This window comes from Apteryx rowi, unplaced genomic scaffold (assembly GCF_003343035.1).
Source record: "Apteryx rowi isolate R43461 unplaced genomic scaffold, aptRow1 scaffold_703, whole genome shotgun sequence".
NCBI classification, from domain to species: Eukaryota; Metazoa; Chordata; class Aves; order Apterygiformes; family Apterygidae; genus Apteryx; species Apteryx rowi.
Genome location: NW_020450987.1, coordinates 333,900 through 348,477, shown reverse-complemented (window position 1 = coordinate 348,477; position 14,578 = coordinate 333,900). Strand labels below are relative to the sequence as shown.

General features: G+C 37.2%; 1 protein-coding gene across 1 annotated transcript in view; it reads left to right on the top strand.

The window, feature by feature from the left end:
• Positions 1-4,504: 4,504 nt before the first annotated feature.
• KIF21A (kinesin family member 21A) overlaps positions 4,505-14,578 on the top strand; it is a 63,560-nt gene continuing 53,486 nt past the window's right edge. The window contains exons 1-5 of the mRNA XM_026087129.1: positions 4,505-4,723; positions 6,068-6,250; positions 9,597-9,746; positions 10,602-10,736; positions 13,904-14,071. Of these exons, the coding sequence (XP_025942914.1) occupies positions 6,092-6,250; positions 9,597-9,746; positions 10,602-10,736; positions 13,904-14,071 (612 nt within the window). The 5' untranslated portion in view covers positions 4,505-4,723; positions 6,068-6,091. The remainder of the gene's footprint in view (positions 4,724-6,067; positions 6,251-9,596; positions 9,747-10,601; positions 10,737-13,903; positions 14,072-14,578) is intronic.

Sequence of the window (14,578 nt, the reverse complement as noted above, 5' to 3'; positions counted from 1 at the left end):
GAGATTAATTCTAGTACAGTACAGTGCATTACTATGCCACCATGCTATTTTAGCCATCCCCAATTAGACAGCTTGTCCCAATGTGCTGAGCCAGAGTAGATTTATGGGATTAAGTTTCATGTGTGTGGCCTGCAGGCTCTGCAAAGTACGCTTAACATAAACAGCAGTTGGGTGTGTTCATGTTTTCTAGAGGAGGAGAGAGAAGGATGCAGGGCAAAATGTCCTTTGGGAAGCTGCCACTTCTACAGAGATGTGATTGGAAATAGGTGGAAGAAACCTGACTGTGTACAATTAAGAGTAGCCTGAAAAACAAGTGAGATAGGGCCATGTAGAAGATGAAATGGGTGAAGTCATACTGGTCCTGGAGAAAAACCACTGTGGCAGGCTGCCAGACTAGGAAATAGCAAGGAGAGATGACTAAAAGGAGCTTTTTCACATTTTAAAGCATGGGTGCTGCCTGTAATAGTAACAGAAGTGACTACATAAGTGTTGAGAGTGGAAAAGGTTTGGCTGTAAGCAGAAGGAAAAATCACCTCCCTATTTGATGTGTGTGTGTTGGGGGGGGAGAGGAAATCTTTACTACAGGCAGTGCTAGAGAAGAAGCTGGCTTACAGGAAGACTAAGACTTGCTGGACTGTGCATTCAGTATAAATAGTTAGACTTCTTGAGTCGTGATTTTCATGCAATCCCTTTGTAGTGTTCAGAAGTGGTTGAAGGGAAGGCATTCATTGCTTGCTTATCAAGCTCGTTGAGTTAGCGTGCTGCAAAACATACCTACAGAACTGTACAGATCTCAGAGCACAAAGTACCCCTTGAACAGATTACATTTATGACAAATCTTTTGTGCTGTAGTTCAAGACCTTGTTGTCTGAGCTCTTGGCTAGGCAAGAAGTTATATTATGTTGCTAAAAGAGGTTGAGGTGATGAAGATCTTTAGTCTGTACATCCTTTTTGGGAAAGAGATGTCTCTCAAACCTGACGGAGCTGTGATCTCTGTCTGAGTACTATCTTCCTGCTCTGTGGCAGAATGGGACATTCGTTAAGAGCCATTATGAAGTGAGAGGGGAAGCTACTTCAGGGAGTAGCTTTCTTGATGAGGTCTGGTTTTGTTTAGGGTGATTTTGGTGTTGCATGCATTCTGATGTAACTTCTTTCTCTTTTAGCACTTCCTTCAGTTTTAGTGGCAAGTCAGGGAAAAAGGATACTGTCATCACTACTGTGTCTCTAGATACTGTGTTATAACCCAGTGGAAGTGCTTGATCCAGTGAGAAGCTGCTAGTTCTGGCACAGATTTCCTTCAGCTCATCTGGTCTCCAGAATAGCGTCTTACTGAGGCGTGGTTATAGGCACATACGGAGCACTTGCATCTTACTGTTACGTTGGGTTTTATGACAGCAGAGTGCTTGTATGTATTGTTCAGTTGCAGACCAGGGAGCTCGCTATGAGAATCCTCATGGGAGGTCTACAAGTTGATGTCAAAACTGCTTGCTTGACAGTCCTGTAACTCCCCAAATTTATCACGTAAATTGTTGATATTTTAGGCATACTGTTCCTCTTTGTGGTCATTCTGAGTCTTTACTTAGTATTGGAGAAGGGAGAGAAGTATTTGGCATCTGTCGTAATTGCATTAATTCCTCAGTGTCGAAAGCTAGTTTTGGACCTCTTTTTACCAGACAGAATGAAAAATATGTGAACAAAACTCTTCATATTTTTGTTTAGTTGCCAGTCTTCATTCTACAGGTCAGTAGTAAAAGCCTTTTGGAACTGAGGGGGAAACTGGTCTTTTGGGATACATAAAAGGCTACTTCATTTCAGAAGTGTGGTTTCCTTCTTGATTTTTAGAAAAGGTCTTGGCAGTCTTTGCTCTACTAGAAGATAAATGTGAGAAGTACCTGTGGAACTTGAGAAGCCCTCAAAATTCATACTTGGAAGAACAATTGGTTGCTTTTGTGCTATCTACACTGGAAGAGTACTTTGTCTTAAAAAGAAACTTGCCCTCTGACTGACTTCAAGGCATTAAAATATAAGACACTAAAATAAATGGAATAGTTTTTAAAGAACCTGCCTCGTTGTCGTTTTCTAACTTTGAAGTGTTGGAGGTGACATGCTATGTTTTATTAACTCAGTTTTCCAGTTGTGCAGAGTGCTTTTAGGGAAGGCATATGATGAATTTCTCTTTGAAGGCCATCTCCATCTACCTAGAAATAAAAGCTGCTTTATTACAAAATGTTCATTAATTTAGAACAAAGCAACTTTACTACATGTTCATATACATATTCTTCAAGTTTTGGGATTAGTGGAAACAACTGCCAGTGGACTAAGTTGTTTGATAGTGAAGGAGCTTTAACTCCTGAATTGTTTAGCATTCTCATTTCTTTTAAAGAAAAAGCTTATGTTAATGATTATGCATGATGGAGAAGGTCTGTGACCTGTATTAAAAACTGCATGTCCTTAAATGCAAATACTCTTTATAGAATATTTATCTCTTTCTGACTGAGAAACTGCCTTTTACACATCCTATAATTGGTCCTTTAATGATATTTTCAAAGGATTGCTTAATTTCCACTGTGTACTAGAGGGTGTGCTAGGAGGGAGGCACCTACTGATATTTATGAACTTTCTGTAAAGGAATTAATGTGTAGGAAACCTTATAAATAAATTATGGCTATTCTTTAAAGTGACAAATGCTGGGATATAATGAAACCTTTTGAATACAAATTTTGAAAAGCACTTGATAGCGATGCACATACTGTGATGAAAAATTTTATCTGCAATAAAAAGATGATGCGTCATGCTCAGTATCATTCGTCCAAGATATTTCTTAATTGAATTAAAGTATCTGTGTGATGATATAATTTGAATTTGTCTGCCACAGCCTGTTCATCATTCAGAGTTGCTAGAGATGGCCATCTCTACATTAGCAAGTGTTTTGGCACACTAACAGTAGATCAGCAGGTAGCTTTGGGCCCTTATGTTTCCCCATTAGATTTTTGGAACAAGTTTCATGTCTGCCTGGCATGGAGTGTTTTGGCTTAGTTTCCTCTGGAAGGGATATAATTTTTGCACACTGAAACTGGTCTATAATCCAGACCAAGATGTGATAGGTAAGCAGAGCTGTCGGGGCAATTTGCTCCAAAATGGCACAGCTAGTCCAAGCCAAAACACTAATGTAGACTCAGCCTTTAAAGCACAGAATATGAAATGAATGTATGCCTTTAAAGTATACCCTATATATATATATATATGTGTATATCTATATATCTATATATCTCTCTCTCTCTCTCTTCAACTCGGACCTTGCATAACTGAAAGTAACAACACTGAGGTAAATAGAGGTACTCAAAGTTTGATTTAAATGGAGAATCTATATATAGTTTTCCATCATTTTGTTTGTGTGTAGCTGAACCACTGTTTCGTTGCCCTTTTATGTAACCTTCTTTGTTGTCTGCTGTTCTTAAGCTATATGTGTTTTAACTTTGCTTTTGCTTTGAGAACTTGGAAGTGCTTTATGTATCTTAAAAAAAAAAAAAAAAAAAGCAATTCACTAAATAAATTATTAGTTAATTACAGGTGGAATAATGTTATGTTGGCCAGAGTTTTTCTTCCTGTAGTTAACCATTAAAAAAAATTGAGTTACAGGCTTCCACAATCTTCTTTAGTTACAGAGCTAGGTATATGAATTCAATTTTGACGATACCATAAGAGTATTAAGAATACAGAGGTATTGATAAAATTATAAAATACAAGAAGATTAGGATGGCTGTGTTTATCTATAAACTAGCTTGTCAGAAACTGAACTGAAACAAAAATTGAAGTTTGTTTCAATGGGGAATTACTGAGGAACTGAGACATTCTTACTTCTAGAACTTGTTAAAAATTGTTCTTTTTTTTCCTGTGGAGATCTGTTACTTCATTAAAATGAAACATTTAATTGAGGTGTTCTTGCTGCGGCAAAATTCCTTTTAGTTCAATAGAAAGGAAGAAACCTGGGCCCTCCCCTTGCTATGACAGCAAGGAGCTTTTGTTTAAGATGCTGCATAGGCTTTGGGAGTCCCTGCTCCCAAATTACTACTTGAATTTTGAACTACTCTGAATTTTTTTATATTCATTGCTATAACAAATCCCTTTTTACAGTGAAAGCAGCAAGTAGTCTGATAAAACTAGAAAGTTTGATTTAAAGCCTGAAACAGATCATGCAAGTTACTCTTCAGTAGTGCATCTTATACATACAGAAACATTCAGACTTCTAGGCAAGTCATCAGCTTGATGTTGGCAGGTGAACCTTCAAGGAAGATAACATTATTTGTATGAAGGTTTGTATGAGTGGAGCTCTGATACAGTCAGTAGTTTGGGTTGGACAGCTGGAAGTTTCCTGGCTTGATGAAAAATTATAATTTTTTTCAGTAAGGAATTCTTTTCAGATTTTTTTATTTGCGTTATTTGTATGCTCCTCTTCTAATGATGAGAATTTTAATTTTCTTTTTGTTTTTTCTTAAATAGAATTAGACCACAGCTAGCCAAAGAGAAGATTGAAGGATGCCATATTTGTACATCTGTCACACCTGGTGAACCTCAAGTGTTCCTGGGAAAAGATAAGGCCTTCACTTTCGACTATGTGTTTAACATTGACTCGCAGCAAGAAGAAATCTATATACAGTGTATAGAAAAACTGATTGAAGGTTGTTTTGAAGGATATAATGCCACTGTCTTTGCTTATGGCCAAGTAAGCTTTACAATTTCATTTGAAGTATTTATTCTGGAGTAAGCTTAAACAGTTTTTGTAACTGATCTTTCTCTTTTAATTTTCAGAATTCATTAACCTGTTTTTTTGTGTCTTGGTTTTGTTTTAAAGAAGACATTCTCTAGAAGACCGTTTATGAGTTTGTACGGATTCTGTCTGTGCAGAATGGCAATTGAAATTCGGCAGAAGTGTATATGTAGTACATTTGAATTGATAGTAATGTTGACAAGAGCATGAGTCCGTATAATTCCTGAATTCATCCCTAAAGCAGCAATACAAATTAGTGATTTATTCATTTGATTTATAGTGGTATGTTGTACTAAGATGCTGTCCGAGCAGTTTTCCATCCCTTTATGCTTTTTGGATGCTTGGAGGAAAAGGAGCTTTTTAATAGACCCTGAAAAAGCTTGGGCCTGATCATTTGTGGGCAAAACGTGGTGGGTGGGTGGGTTCCAAAGTCAGGGAACTCCTTATAGAGAACAGATGCCCTCTCAGTAATTTTTATTCTTCAAAACTGAAATGTCATTGAACATGGTATAGGGAACTTAAATGCATTATTGTCTTCTGAATTTTCCCTTAGGAATTGATTGCATAAAAATTGGTCTTGGTAAGATGCTGAATCTGACCATGTTAAATGACTGATCTCAAGTTAGCTAGGTGAAGTCTAGTCCTAGTGAAACAAAGCAGTTTGCAGATCTAGTTCAGTTGATTATAATCAACTATGTGATGCTATTCTTGTCTTAGACTTGACCCACTAATTAAATGAAAACTCAACACTACGCTGTCTTTTGTAGGACTTTGCTTTTAATTAAGGAATTTTGCTAGTGAAGGTGCAGCTTGCTTGTATTCCTAGGTGCTGTCTATAAAATGAAAACAATGGTAATTTTCTACCCGAGATATTCAGACACCATAATTAAGAGAGTCATTTGATCTACTTCAATGAAGAATTGCAAATGATGATATTACATCTGAAATATATGCTTTAATTAATCTCAGTTGAAAACATTAACTATTCTTTTGACCTCGGAGATGGTAACTCAAGCCTGATGTAAGCAGCTTAGAGGAAGCTTGTAGGGGAAAGGTTGTGAAAGATTGAACGGGACTTTGCCTGTGTTGTGTCTGATCTGTGGATAAACAGTAGAATTTGTCCAGCTTCTACTGTTTATCCATTTTTTCAAAATGACCTGTTCTCCTTGTGCATATTAATATTGTAAAAATAAGAAGTGTGACTTAGTTTGTCTAGCACTGGTGTTCACAAACTGCAATTCTTTGTGATGATTTGGCACCATTAATTAATGAGTACTAGTGACTACTATTTCAATTCAGACAGGTGCTGGGAAAACGTATACCATGGGAACTGGATTTGATGTCAACATAACAGAAGAGGAACAAGGCATTATATCACGTGCTGTTAAGCATCTTTTTAGATGTATTGAAGAAAAAAAACAAGCTGCTATTAAACAAGGACTTCCACCTCCAGATTTTAAAGTGAATGCACAGTTCTTAGAGGTAAGGATACTACGTATTTGTGCATATATGTGTTTGTGTGTATAACTATTCATATATTTTTGGAAAGCTAATGAAACAATTTTGCTGGTTACTACTTTTGCACTGTTTCTTCTCCCACAAGATGTTTTAATTAATTTTCACGATTTTAAAAGGAAACTATGGGGTTTTCTTTGGCTCTTTAACTTATAAAAAGAGCCCTTTTATCTTATTCCAGTAACTTTAGAAGTTTCCTTTGCAGGGTTATTCTGAAGTGTAGAAACAATTGTAATAAGCATCACTTACCCTTTTCTATACTACACGTTTGTTCACAGGGCCTGTTGCTGCTGCTGCTTTGTATTTCTTTCTAAAACTTTAAAGCAAGTAACTTATAAAAATCAGTTGTGTTTTATGCCTTTGAACAGTGAGCCATGCTTTGCCTGCTTTTATAATTTGGCCATAGATTTCTTTAGCTTTCAAAATCTGTTTAGTAGACTTGTTAGCTTTCTTTCATAAAACAATAAACCTAGCATAAAAATAGTGTGGTTTTCTTTTGTTTGTGTGGGTGTTTTTTTTTTTTTTTTTTTTGATTCTGAGTGGGTTAGGATTGAGTTTCAGTGTCATTGTTTCCACTTTCATTGTCCCCAGAGCATAGATCTAGGTTTCTGCTGTGGAAAAACTGTTGCCTCTGTGTGTTCTTGTAAACACAGTAAGAGAAGCCGTAATATTTGTGGTCTTTCCAGTTTGAAACACCTTCTGGTTTAAGTCTTGCAGCTTTTATGCTGTGTCTCCTGTCAATGTAACTGTGTGTTTTAAACTGATTTGGTTTGGGCTTAACATATTTATATTCACTACCAAGCTGCAAAATCTAATACTTAAACCGCACTGGGAAGGAGAATATTTTAAGGAGAATCTGTTGTAAATGCATATTGCTTAATTCAGTGTTTTGCAACTTTACTTTGTCTTTTGGAAAAAAAGTTCTTACATTACCCAAGAGAAAAGCTGTTGGTTTTATTACTGCTGAGGCAAACTAGGTGCACTAGTCATATGTTCCTATAATTCTTTTAAAGATTAACAAACTGGCATTATTTTTCACTAGTATACACTTGTCACCGTTTAACTTTATGCAGAGATTCTAGAAGCTCTGGCTAATGTTTGTCTGGAGAGACTATACGCTTGTGAATGGTAATGGGAGGGCTCTACCCTTCTCTTCTCCCTCCACTGGAACAGCAGGGAGCTCCAGGTTTTTTCTACTTAGGCAGCTGCAACATGAGTAATAACCATACCACTTGGACAATTTCTGAATTTCAGGTTTTTGTGACAAAACATTACAAATGTTGCTGTGACTGTGAGAGTCCCAAAATACAGACCAATAGCTGAGTGTTACAGTGATAATTGTATGATGGGCTGTTGCACCTAAATTGCAACATAATTCAGATGAATTGTACTTACTAAAAACTTTGTTGTGCTTTAGAGTAAGGTTAAATAAAGTGTGATGGCTTCTCACTTAAAAAAAAAGAAAAAAGTAACTTTTTTTAGTTTTCTGTTGCACTGAAGCTAAGCTGGAGGTTCTCAGAAAAAGCTTTTTCTGATTAGTTAAGTATTTTTTTTTTACTATTCTTGTATCAGAAAGGACGTGAAAGCCTTTTTCTTCGCAAACATTCTATTTACCATTAGGGCTAGGTTGCATAAGGAATTGAGTCCCCTGAACAAGATGAAGCCAAACTCTATTTTAGAATAACTTTGAAGTCTGACAGCTGGATAATTTCAAAAATTATTAAGAACAGTGACTGCCATTTGCTAGTTACTTGCTTTCCTTTTATCCCTGGAAGTCTCTCTTACCTCCTTGCTTTCCTGCTCTACTTTTGGAAAAGATAGGCATATGCAGTCCCATGCAGTTATTGGTGCATTATCAGGGTCCTCTCTTTAATTTGTGGCATCTGAATGCTTAAACTTAGCAAGTAAAATATTAATAAGGTAACTCCTACTTTAAATATTTATGCATAGTAGTTAAGTACAGTTCCTTTTCAATATGAAAAGAATTAAAAGCATCACACTCGCAAATGCCCAGCCTTTTCTATTCATGGATGGATTTTCACTCCTGAGAGGAGAAAGTCTCTTGTTTTCAGTTGTAATGAAGTATATTGGATTTATACCAATCTTTTACATTGGTTCTTTGGTCTTTACCTAAGGACTTTGATTGGTGATTTAATCGCTCTGGGCTAAACCCTGCTGGTGTGAATTGGTATAACTGAATGAAGACACTGGGAGCTGTTCCGGTGTGTATCTTTAGAGACCTGAGTGAGCCTTGTGATTCTGAGTGAGAGGCTGCTTTTCCTCTGTTTGAATCTCTCGTTTGCCATGGTGTCTTCAATCGGATCTAAACACATTTCCTGAAACCCACAGCATGCTCTTGGTCGGAAAATTATAATCCAGCTCCTCCAGCACTGATAACTTCGTAGTTCTTTCTGATGTTTTTGCTGGTTCTAATATCATTACTTTACCTTGTTTGGATGCCCTATAAGTCTGAGCTGCTGGGGTACTTAATGATACTGAGTTGAAAAACCATTAACTGTATACGTACTTCTTCAGGAGACCCTGTGAAATATCCAGTAAATATTAGGCAGCCTGAAACATGTAGTAAATTGTTGTTGTTGCTCATATGAAATTTGCGCTTGTAAGTTATAGCTAAATTTGGGGGTTGAAAGTGTAGGAACTGTAGGAAAGAAGAGTACAGAAAGCCCTGTTCTAGAAACCATGCCCTAGTATTTTTTTGACATACTGACTTGTAATAAGCAGCTTGCACAAAAAGTATTATACATTAAATTCCTCCCAGGGAAGGAACAGATTATTTAAAAGAAAGAGGTAGAATTATTAAGGAAAAAGGGAGAAAATGAGAAAAGCTATGATGGTAAGAAGCAAGCGGAGTGAGTTTGAAGTGTTTGGGGAGGGGTGCAGCCAGCTGTGCTGCAGAACAAAAGAAAAGGCCAAGGCTGAACCTGAAGACAGCAGCTTAACAGCAGTAGTGCCGAGAGGAGCCTGCCACAGAAAAAACTTCTGCCGTTGTTCTGCTGGTACTGACTGGATCCCCTTGCCTTGTCCCGACAAGAGTTTTCTCCTGGATCTAACTATGCGGAGCAAGTTGCTTTTTTAGGTGGTATAACAGTAAGGTGTGCAGATTGAGTTAATTTGCAACTGTTTAGTATCCATCCTATTGTCCTTTTAAGGTTGTATTTTCACAGCATCCCTTACTGAGAGCCTTGGCTTGTGGTAAATTTTTAAAATGTTCTGTACATGCCAGGCATAGATTTATTAGTCTTTAGAGGAATTGTTCCTAAAGTAATTTCTTTTTGCCTTTTTTTCTCCTTAGCTTTACAATGAAGAAATTCTTGATCTGTTTGATACCACACGTGATATTGATGCAAAGAATAAAAAATCAAATATCAAAATACATGAAGATTCAACTGGAGGAATTTATACAGTGGGTGTTACAACCCGAACTGTGAATGGAGAATCAGAGGTGATCATAAAAAATAAAAATAAAAAAATTATAACATAATGAGTGCCATTTAAAAAAATATGTTGTTTGTATGTTTTGATAAAAGTCAGTAAAACTTTCATATTTTTCTCATTCTTGTTTGCTTAGGAGACAGGGGTGATTTTAAGTTTTCAAACCTTAACTCCAGAGAAAAATTCAGCAGACAAAGGAGAAGCAAATATCCATAGTTTTTATTCTGTTTAACATAAGCAGTTTAGAAGTTATTCTTTTTGCTGCATCAGAACTTTCTGCATCACATGAAATTTGTGTAAACTGTAGCTGAATTTTTTTTTTTAATTCTTGTAGAGTTAAATCTCTTCTTTGAGATTAAGTGCATTCCATTTAATACTAGAAACAGCCTTATGCTAACAGTGTGGTTCCACTGGGAGTCAAAATTTTGGCATATATGTAAAGCTACCCTCCCAAATCTCACATTTTGTTTTTACTATGGCAGAAGAGGTTTTAAAGATGACTGATGTGAGGTAAACTGCTGTTCGTAAGTGTTAGTGCATTGCAAATTGGAATACAAATGTCAGTGATTGTACTGCAGTACACTTTTGCCACAGGTGAATGAAAGAAAGTTTGATGTTACTACCAGGGAACAGTAGAAAGAGGGATACAAAGAATAAAGATTTAAATGATTTCTTTGAAGAGCCACAAAAAACTTGGCTTATTTATGAATCCTTGTGCTTTTCATGTACAGAAACTGGAACAATAGCAAAGAAAAACCGGCTTATTTGTATCCAAAACAACCAAATAAGTTATTGGAACACTTATTACATTCAATGTCTTTTGTTTATTTAAATGGCAAACGAAATGTACTTCTCTTCTTTCTAGATGATGCAATGCTTGAAGCTGGGAGCTTTATCTCGAACCACTGCCAGTACTCAGATGAATGTTCAGAGCTCACGGTCACATGCTATCTTTACCATACACTTATGTCAAACCAGAGTTTGCCCTGCGTTTAACACTGTACGTATCTTGGCTGTTATTAAACATCACTTTAGTATCCATTTTTCAAAATGTGAATATTGTTTTTTCAGCCACTGCTATTTGAATTGCATTTAGTAAAGATGCTACAGTAGTCATCATGCTCAATGAATTTTCTAAGCATTATAATAATTTGATTTAATCTGTGCATATGTAACCAACTTCTAGCCAGAGGCAACAGTGAAATCCAGCCTTCTTACATGAATCTGCCCATTTTCTTCAGTATCTTATTGCATCATGCACAAGAAAGTTAAAATATAATTTGTCTTTAATTGGGAAAGCATTTTTAAGTATGTTAGTAGTTAGTGGGCTTAAACTTGCAGTCAGCTAACTGGAAGTGCTGAATATTCCTGATAATGTATTGATATTCAACAAGGAGGAAGTAGAAAGTTGAGAAAGCATAGGATTCTGAAGCTTAGTGCATTTATTAAAAAAAAAAAAAAAGTGTATATATATAGATAGATACATACTTGGAGTTCACATATGTTGTAACTCTATGCACTTAAGCAGGAATTTATACTCTGAACATACACAGAGTTATCTTGAAGATCATTTTCACATGAATTTTCAGTTATTAATTTATGTTGGTGTATCTTTTACAGAGGAGTTCTGAATAAATTCATGCTTGTAGAAGCTATGAATACCTTCACGGGGTTTTAATTTAGTGTTCTAAAGTTATCATTTTTAAAGACTTACTTCAGTGAACTTTGAAGTACTTGAGTACCTTACATGCAGATTCTTTGTTCCACATGCTTAAAGATCTGTATTGGATTTTTTTTCTTTTTTAACACTACAAATAATCATTTGCAGGCAGAATGAGGGTCCATCCCTGGTCCTGTGTGGTATGTTGATATGCTTTATACATCTGTTAGAAAGCAAGACAAAGTGTGTTTTTTATTTGAGAACTGTTGAGCAGACAACATAGGCAGCTGACCTGTTGTCTTGGTCGGGAGGGATTGACGTGATGCTCAGTCTGGAAAAGGCCCCTCGGCTACTGCTTGGTGACCCTGTCCGCGTGGAAGTCTTGTTGAAGGCTGGCGGTGTAACTCCCTTGGTGGCTAGCTCCGTCCTGTGGCTCATGCTGGTGGTCAGCTCAGCCACCTGCTGGCCACTGGTGCACCCCCGGCTCTGGTTCAGCTCTGTGCTCAGCAAACAAGCGTTGGATGACTCCTACCTGCCAATGCCTGGTTTTTAACAGGGGGTTGTGTTAGAAGGAGGAATGGCTGGCCACTTTCTGCCTGGTGTCAAACTGTGTTTTGTTTCTCCATTTTTGGGGAATATGAGCAAGATAATCAGATTATCTGGAATATAACACTGCTGGATGCTGAATCTCAGCTGTTAAGATGGCAGTCTCTTCTGCCTCTGCAGTGTTTACAGAGTGGAGACTACACCTGACTTGTGCCTCTGAAGACTCCTGGAATAAAAATTAATCCTAATCTTGAAATGGTGGCCAGGGGAGATGCAGCTCAAGTTTGTCGTTGCTGCCTTCTGTAGACAACAGTTTCAGGAGACCTTTGTTCCTAGGGCAACTCAGTTTCTCCTCGGGTGACGGCTGCTGTGTGGCTGTCTGCCTGTCTCCTCGCTGTAAGCAGGAGGAGCTCGGCAGTGCGTGGGCAGGCAGCTGGGACTGCGGCGCGTGGAAGAGCTTCTCCTCTCGCTGTGTTCATGCTGTCAGCACTTCTCAGAAGTTTCTGGACGTCTATGTGTTTTACTAAATTAGCCAGAATGAAAGGATGTGTTCATCAATGACTGAGGGCAGGGAAGGAGGGAGTGCGATCCAGTAGCAGCGTAACTGTCAGATTATCAGCAAGTGACAGGCCAGCTGTCGTAAAAATGGCGGGAATTCATACTCCCTTCTGAAGCAACTACAAAAGGAAATCACTTAAACAAAGTGCTTAACTACTGTGAGAATGGCTGGATCCGTAACCACACACATTGCTCCTTGCAATCGCAAAGGGAGCTGCTAGCTAATTGATCAAGGGCATATAAAGATCATTGCCATGGAATACCTGAGGGTTTTTTCTTTCCTTTTTTTAAGGAAAAACACATGCTGATTGTGAGATTGTGATAGAAATTTTGAATAAAGCTTGTAGAATGGGTTGTGTGAATAAAATTATAAGTCCAGTGTTCACTGGATATGTGCATATTATGTGCTGTCATGGAAGACAGGGAGAAATTGCCCTGTGTTGAGTTGAGCGGGAAGGCCAAGAAGCAAGTACTTTAAAGATGTTTCTCTTCTCATTCAGTGGTGCTTTCATGACAACAGATCTAACGACATTTGAGTAAAATAAAGCTACATGATATGTGGTACAGCTACACTAATAGACAGAAAGTTTGGAATTATCTGATGAAAGAAGCTATTTTTAGTGCTGTGCTTTGGGATGTGAAATGGAAAGCGGCTGACTAGCTGCTACCCACCCGCCCGTGGGGCACTGAGCTCCTTGGCAGGCTTTCTGCACTGACCGAGGCACCAAAGCCAGTAACTGCAACTTACTTGAAAAGAACGGGACCTCTTCCTTCTCCCTTGTTCCTTCCCCTGTCCTTATTTCCTGGCCAAGTCAGAAGTGCTGGCAGAACACTTGGTTGCTGAGAAGACTTTTTAATAAAATAAAAAATTTTAAAAAGCAGACTCACGGAACAGGGAAAACTATGATGGGGATTAGAGACCTGCCAAACTACTAAGATTTTATGGACTAAGTGGTTTTGGTAGATCTTTTGGGTAATATCTCTCCCCCCCCATCTTTTTTTTTTTTTTTTTTTTTTTTTTTTTTTTTTTTTTTTTTTTTGAAGACTTTGTCCTCTGACAATTGATTTAAGACTTATTTCAGGAGAGATACAAATATTATTGTCCTCCTTAATGACCTCTTTTGTATTTCTTAATATATGTATTCTTTCCCCTATCAAGAAATGTTGTACCCCATACTTAGAAGTAATTGGTATCCATATAGAGCTGGGCCTTCAAGCATAATATTTATGACTAAAATGGAGATAGCTTTTAGGAAATTCTGTTATTAAAGAAAACTAGTAAATAAGGGAGGAGACGGACATGAAGAATAGGTATTGTAAAATAACCGTGGATTGAACTTTGCAGTGAACTATGTTAATGTAAAAGATCTTGCTGATATTTATGGATTCTTTCTTTATTTCAGGATAATGCCACAGATAACAGGATAATATCTGAATCCTCTCAGATGAATGAGTTTGAAACTCTTACTGCCAAGTTCCATTTTGTTGATCTAGCAGGATCTGAAAGGTTAAAGCGAACAGGAGCTACAGGAGAAAGGGCAAAGGAAGGCATTTCCATCAACTGTGGCTTAGTAAGATTAAATAACTTGTTTCCGTATGCTGTTGGTACCATCTTCTCTTCCTTTTTGGATCACTTTTTTTAGTAATCCCTGAAGTAGAAATACATCCATGTGCAGGACAAGGACTACGGCATGAGCCATAAGAATATATATTGATTCTTACCAGATTCTGGTTTACTAACATTTTCTGGGTTACACTAGATTCCAGCTGGTAACTCATAACTGTTGTAAAATATAGTTAGTTACTTTAACTTTTAAAAGATATCATAGAATTCCTTTCATCTCTTGTTGTATGAAAAACCCAAACAATTAGAGAAAACTACAAGCAGTTTACAAGGGGTACAGGCACATAAAACATGAACAACAAACAAGCTGAACTGATCAAGGAATAGTGCTTCTCTGTTGTAATTACTAAACATAATGTAAAACAACCCTAGGCAAAACATTTGTAAGTGGAAAGATAATTTTAAAGTTGATAACATCAATTTATATTTTTGACTAGGTGCATTGTGCTCTTTA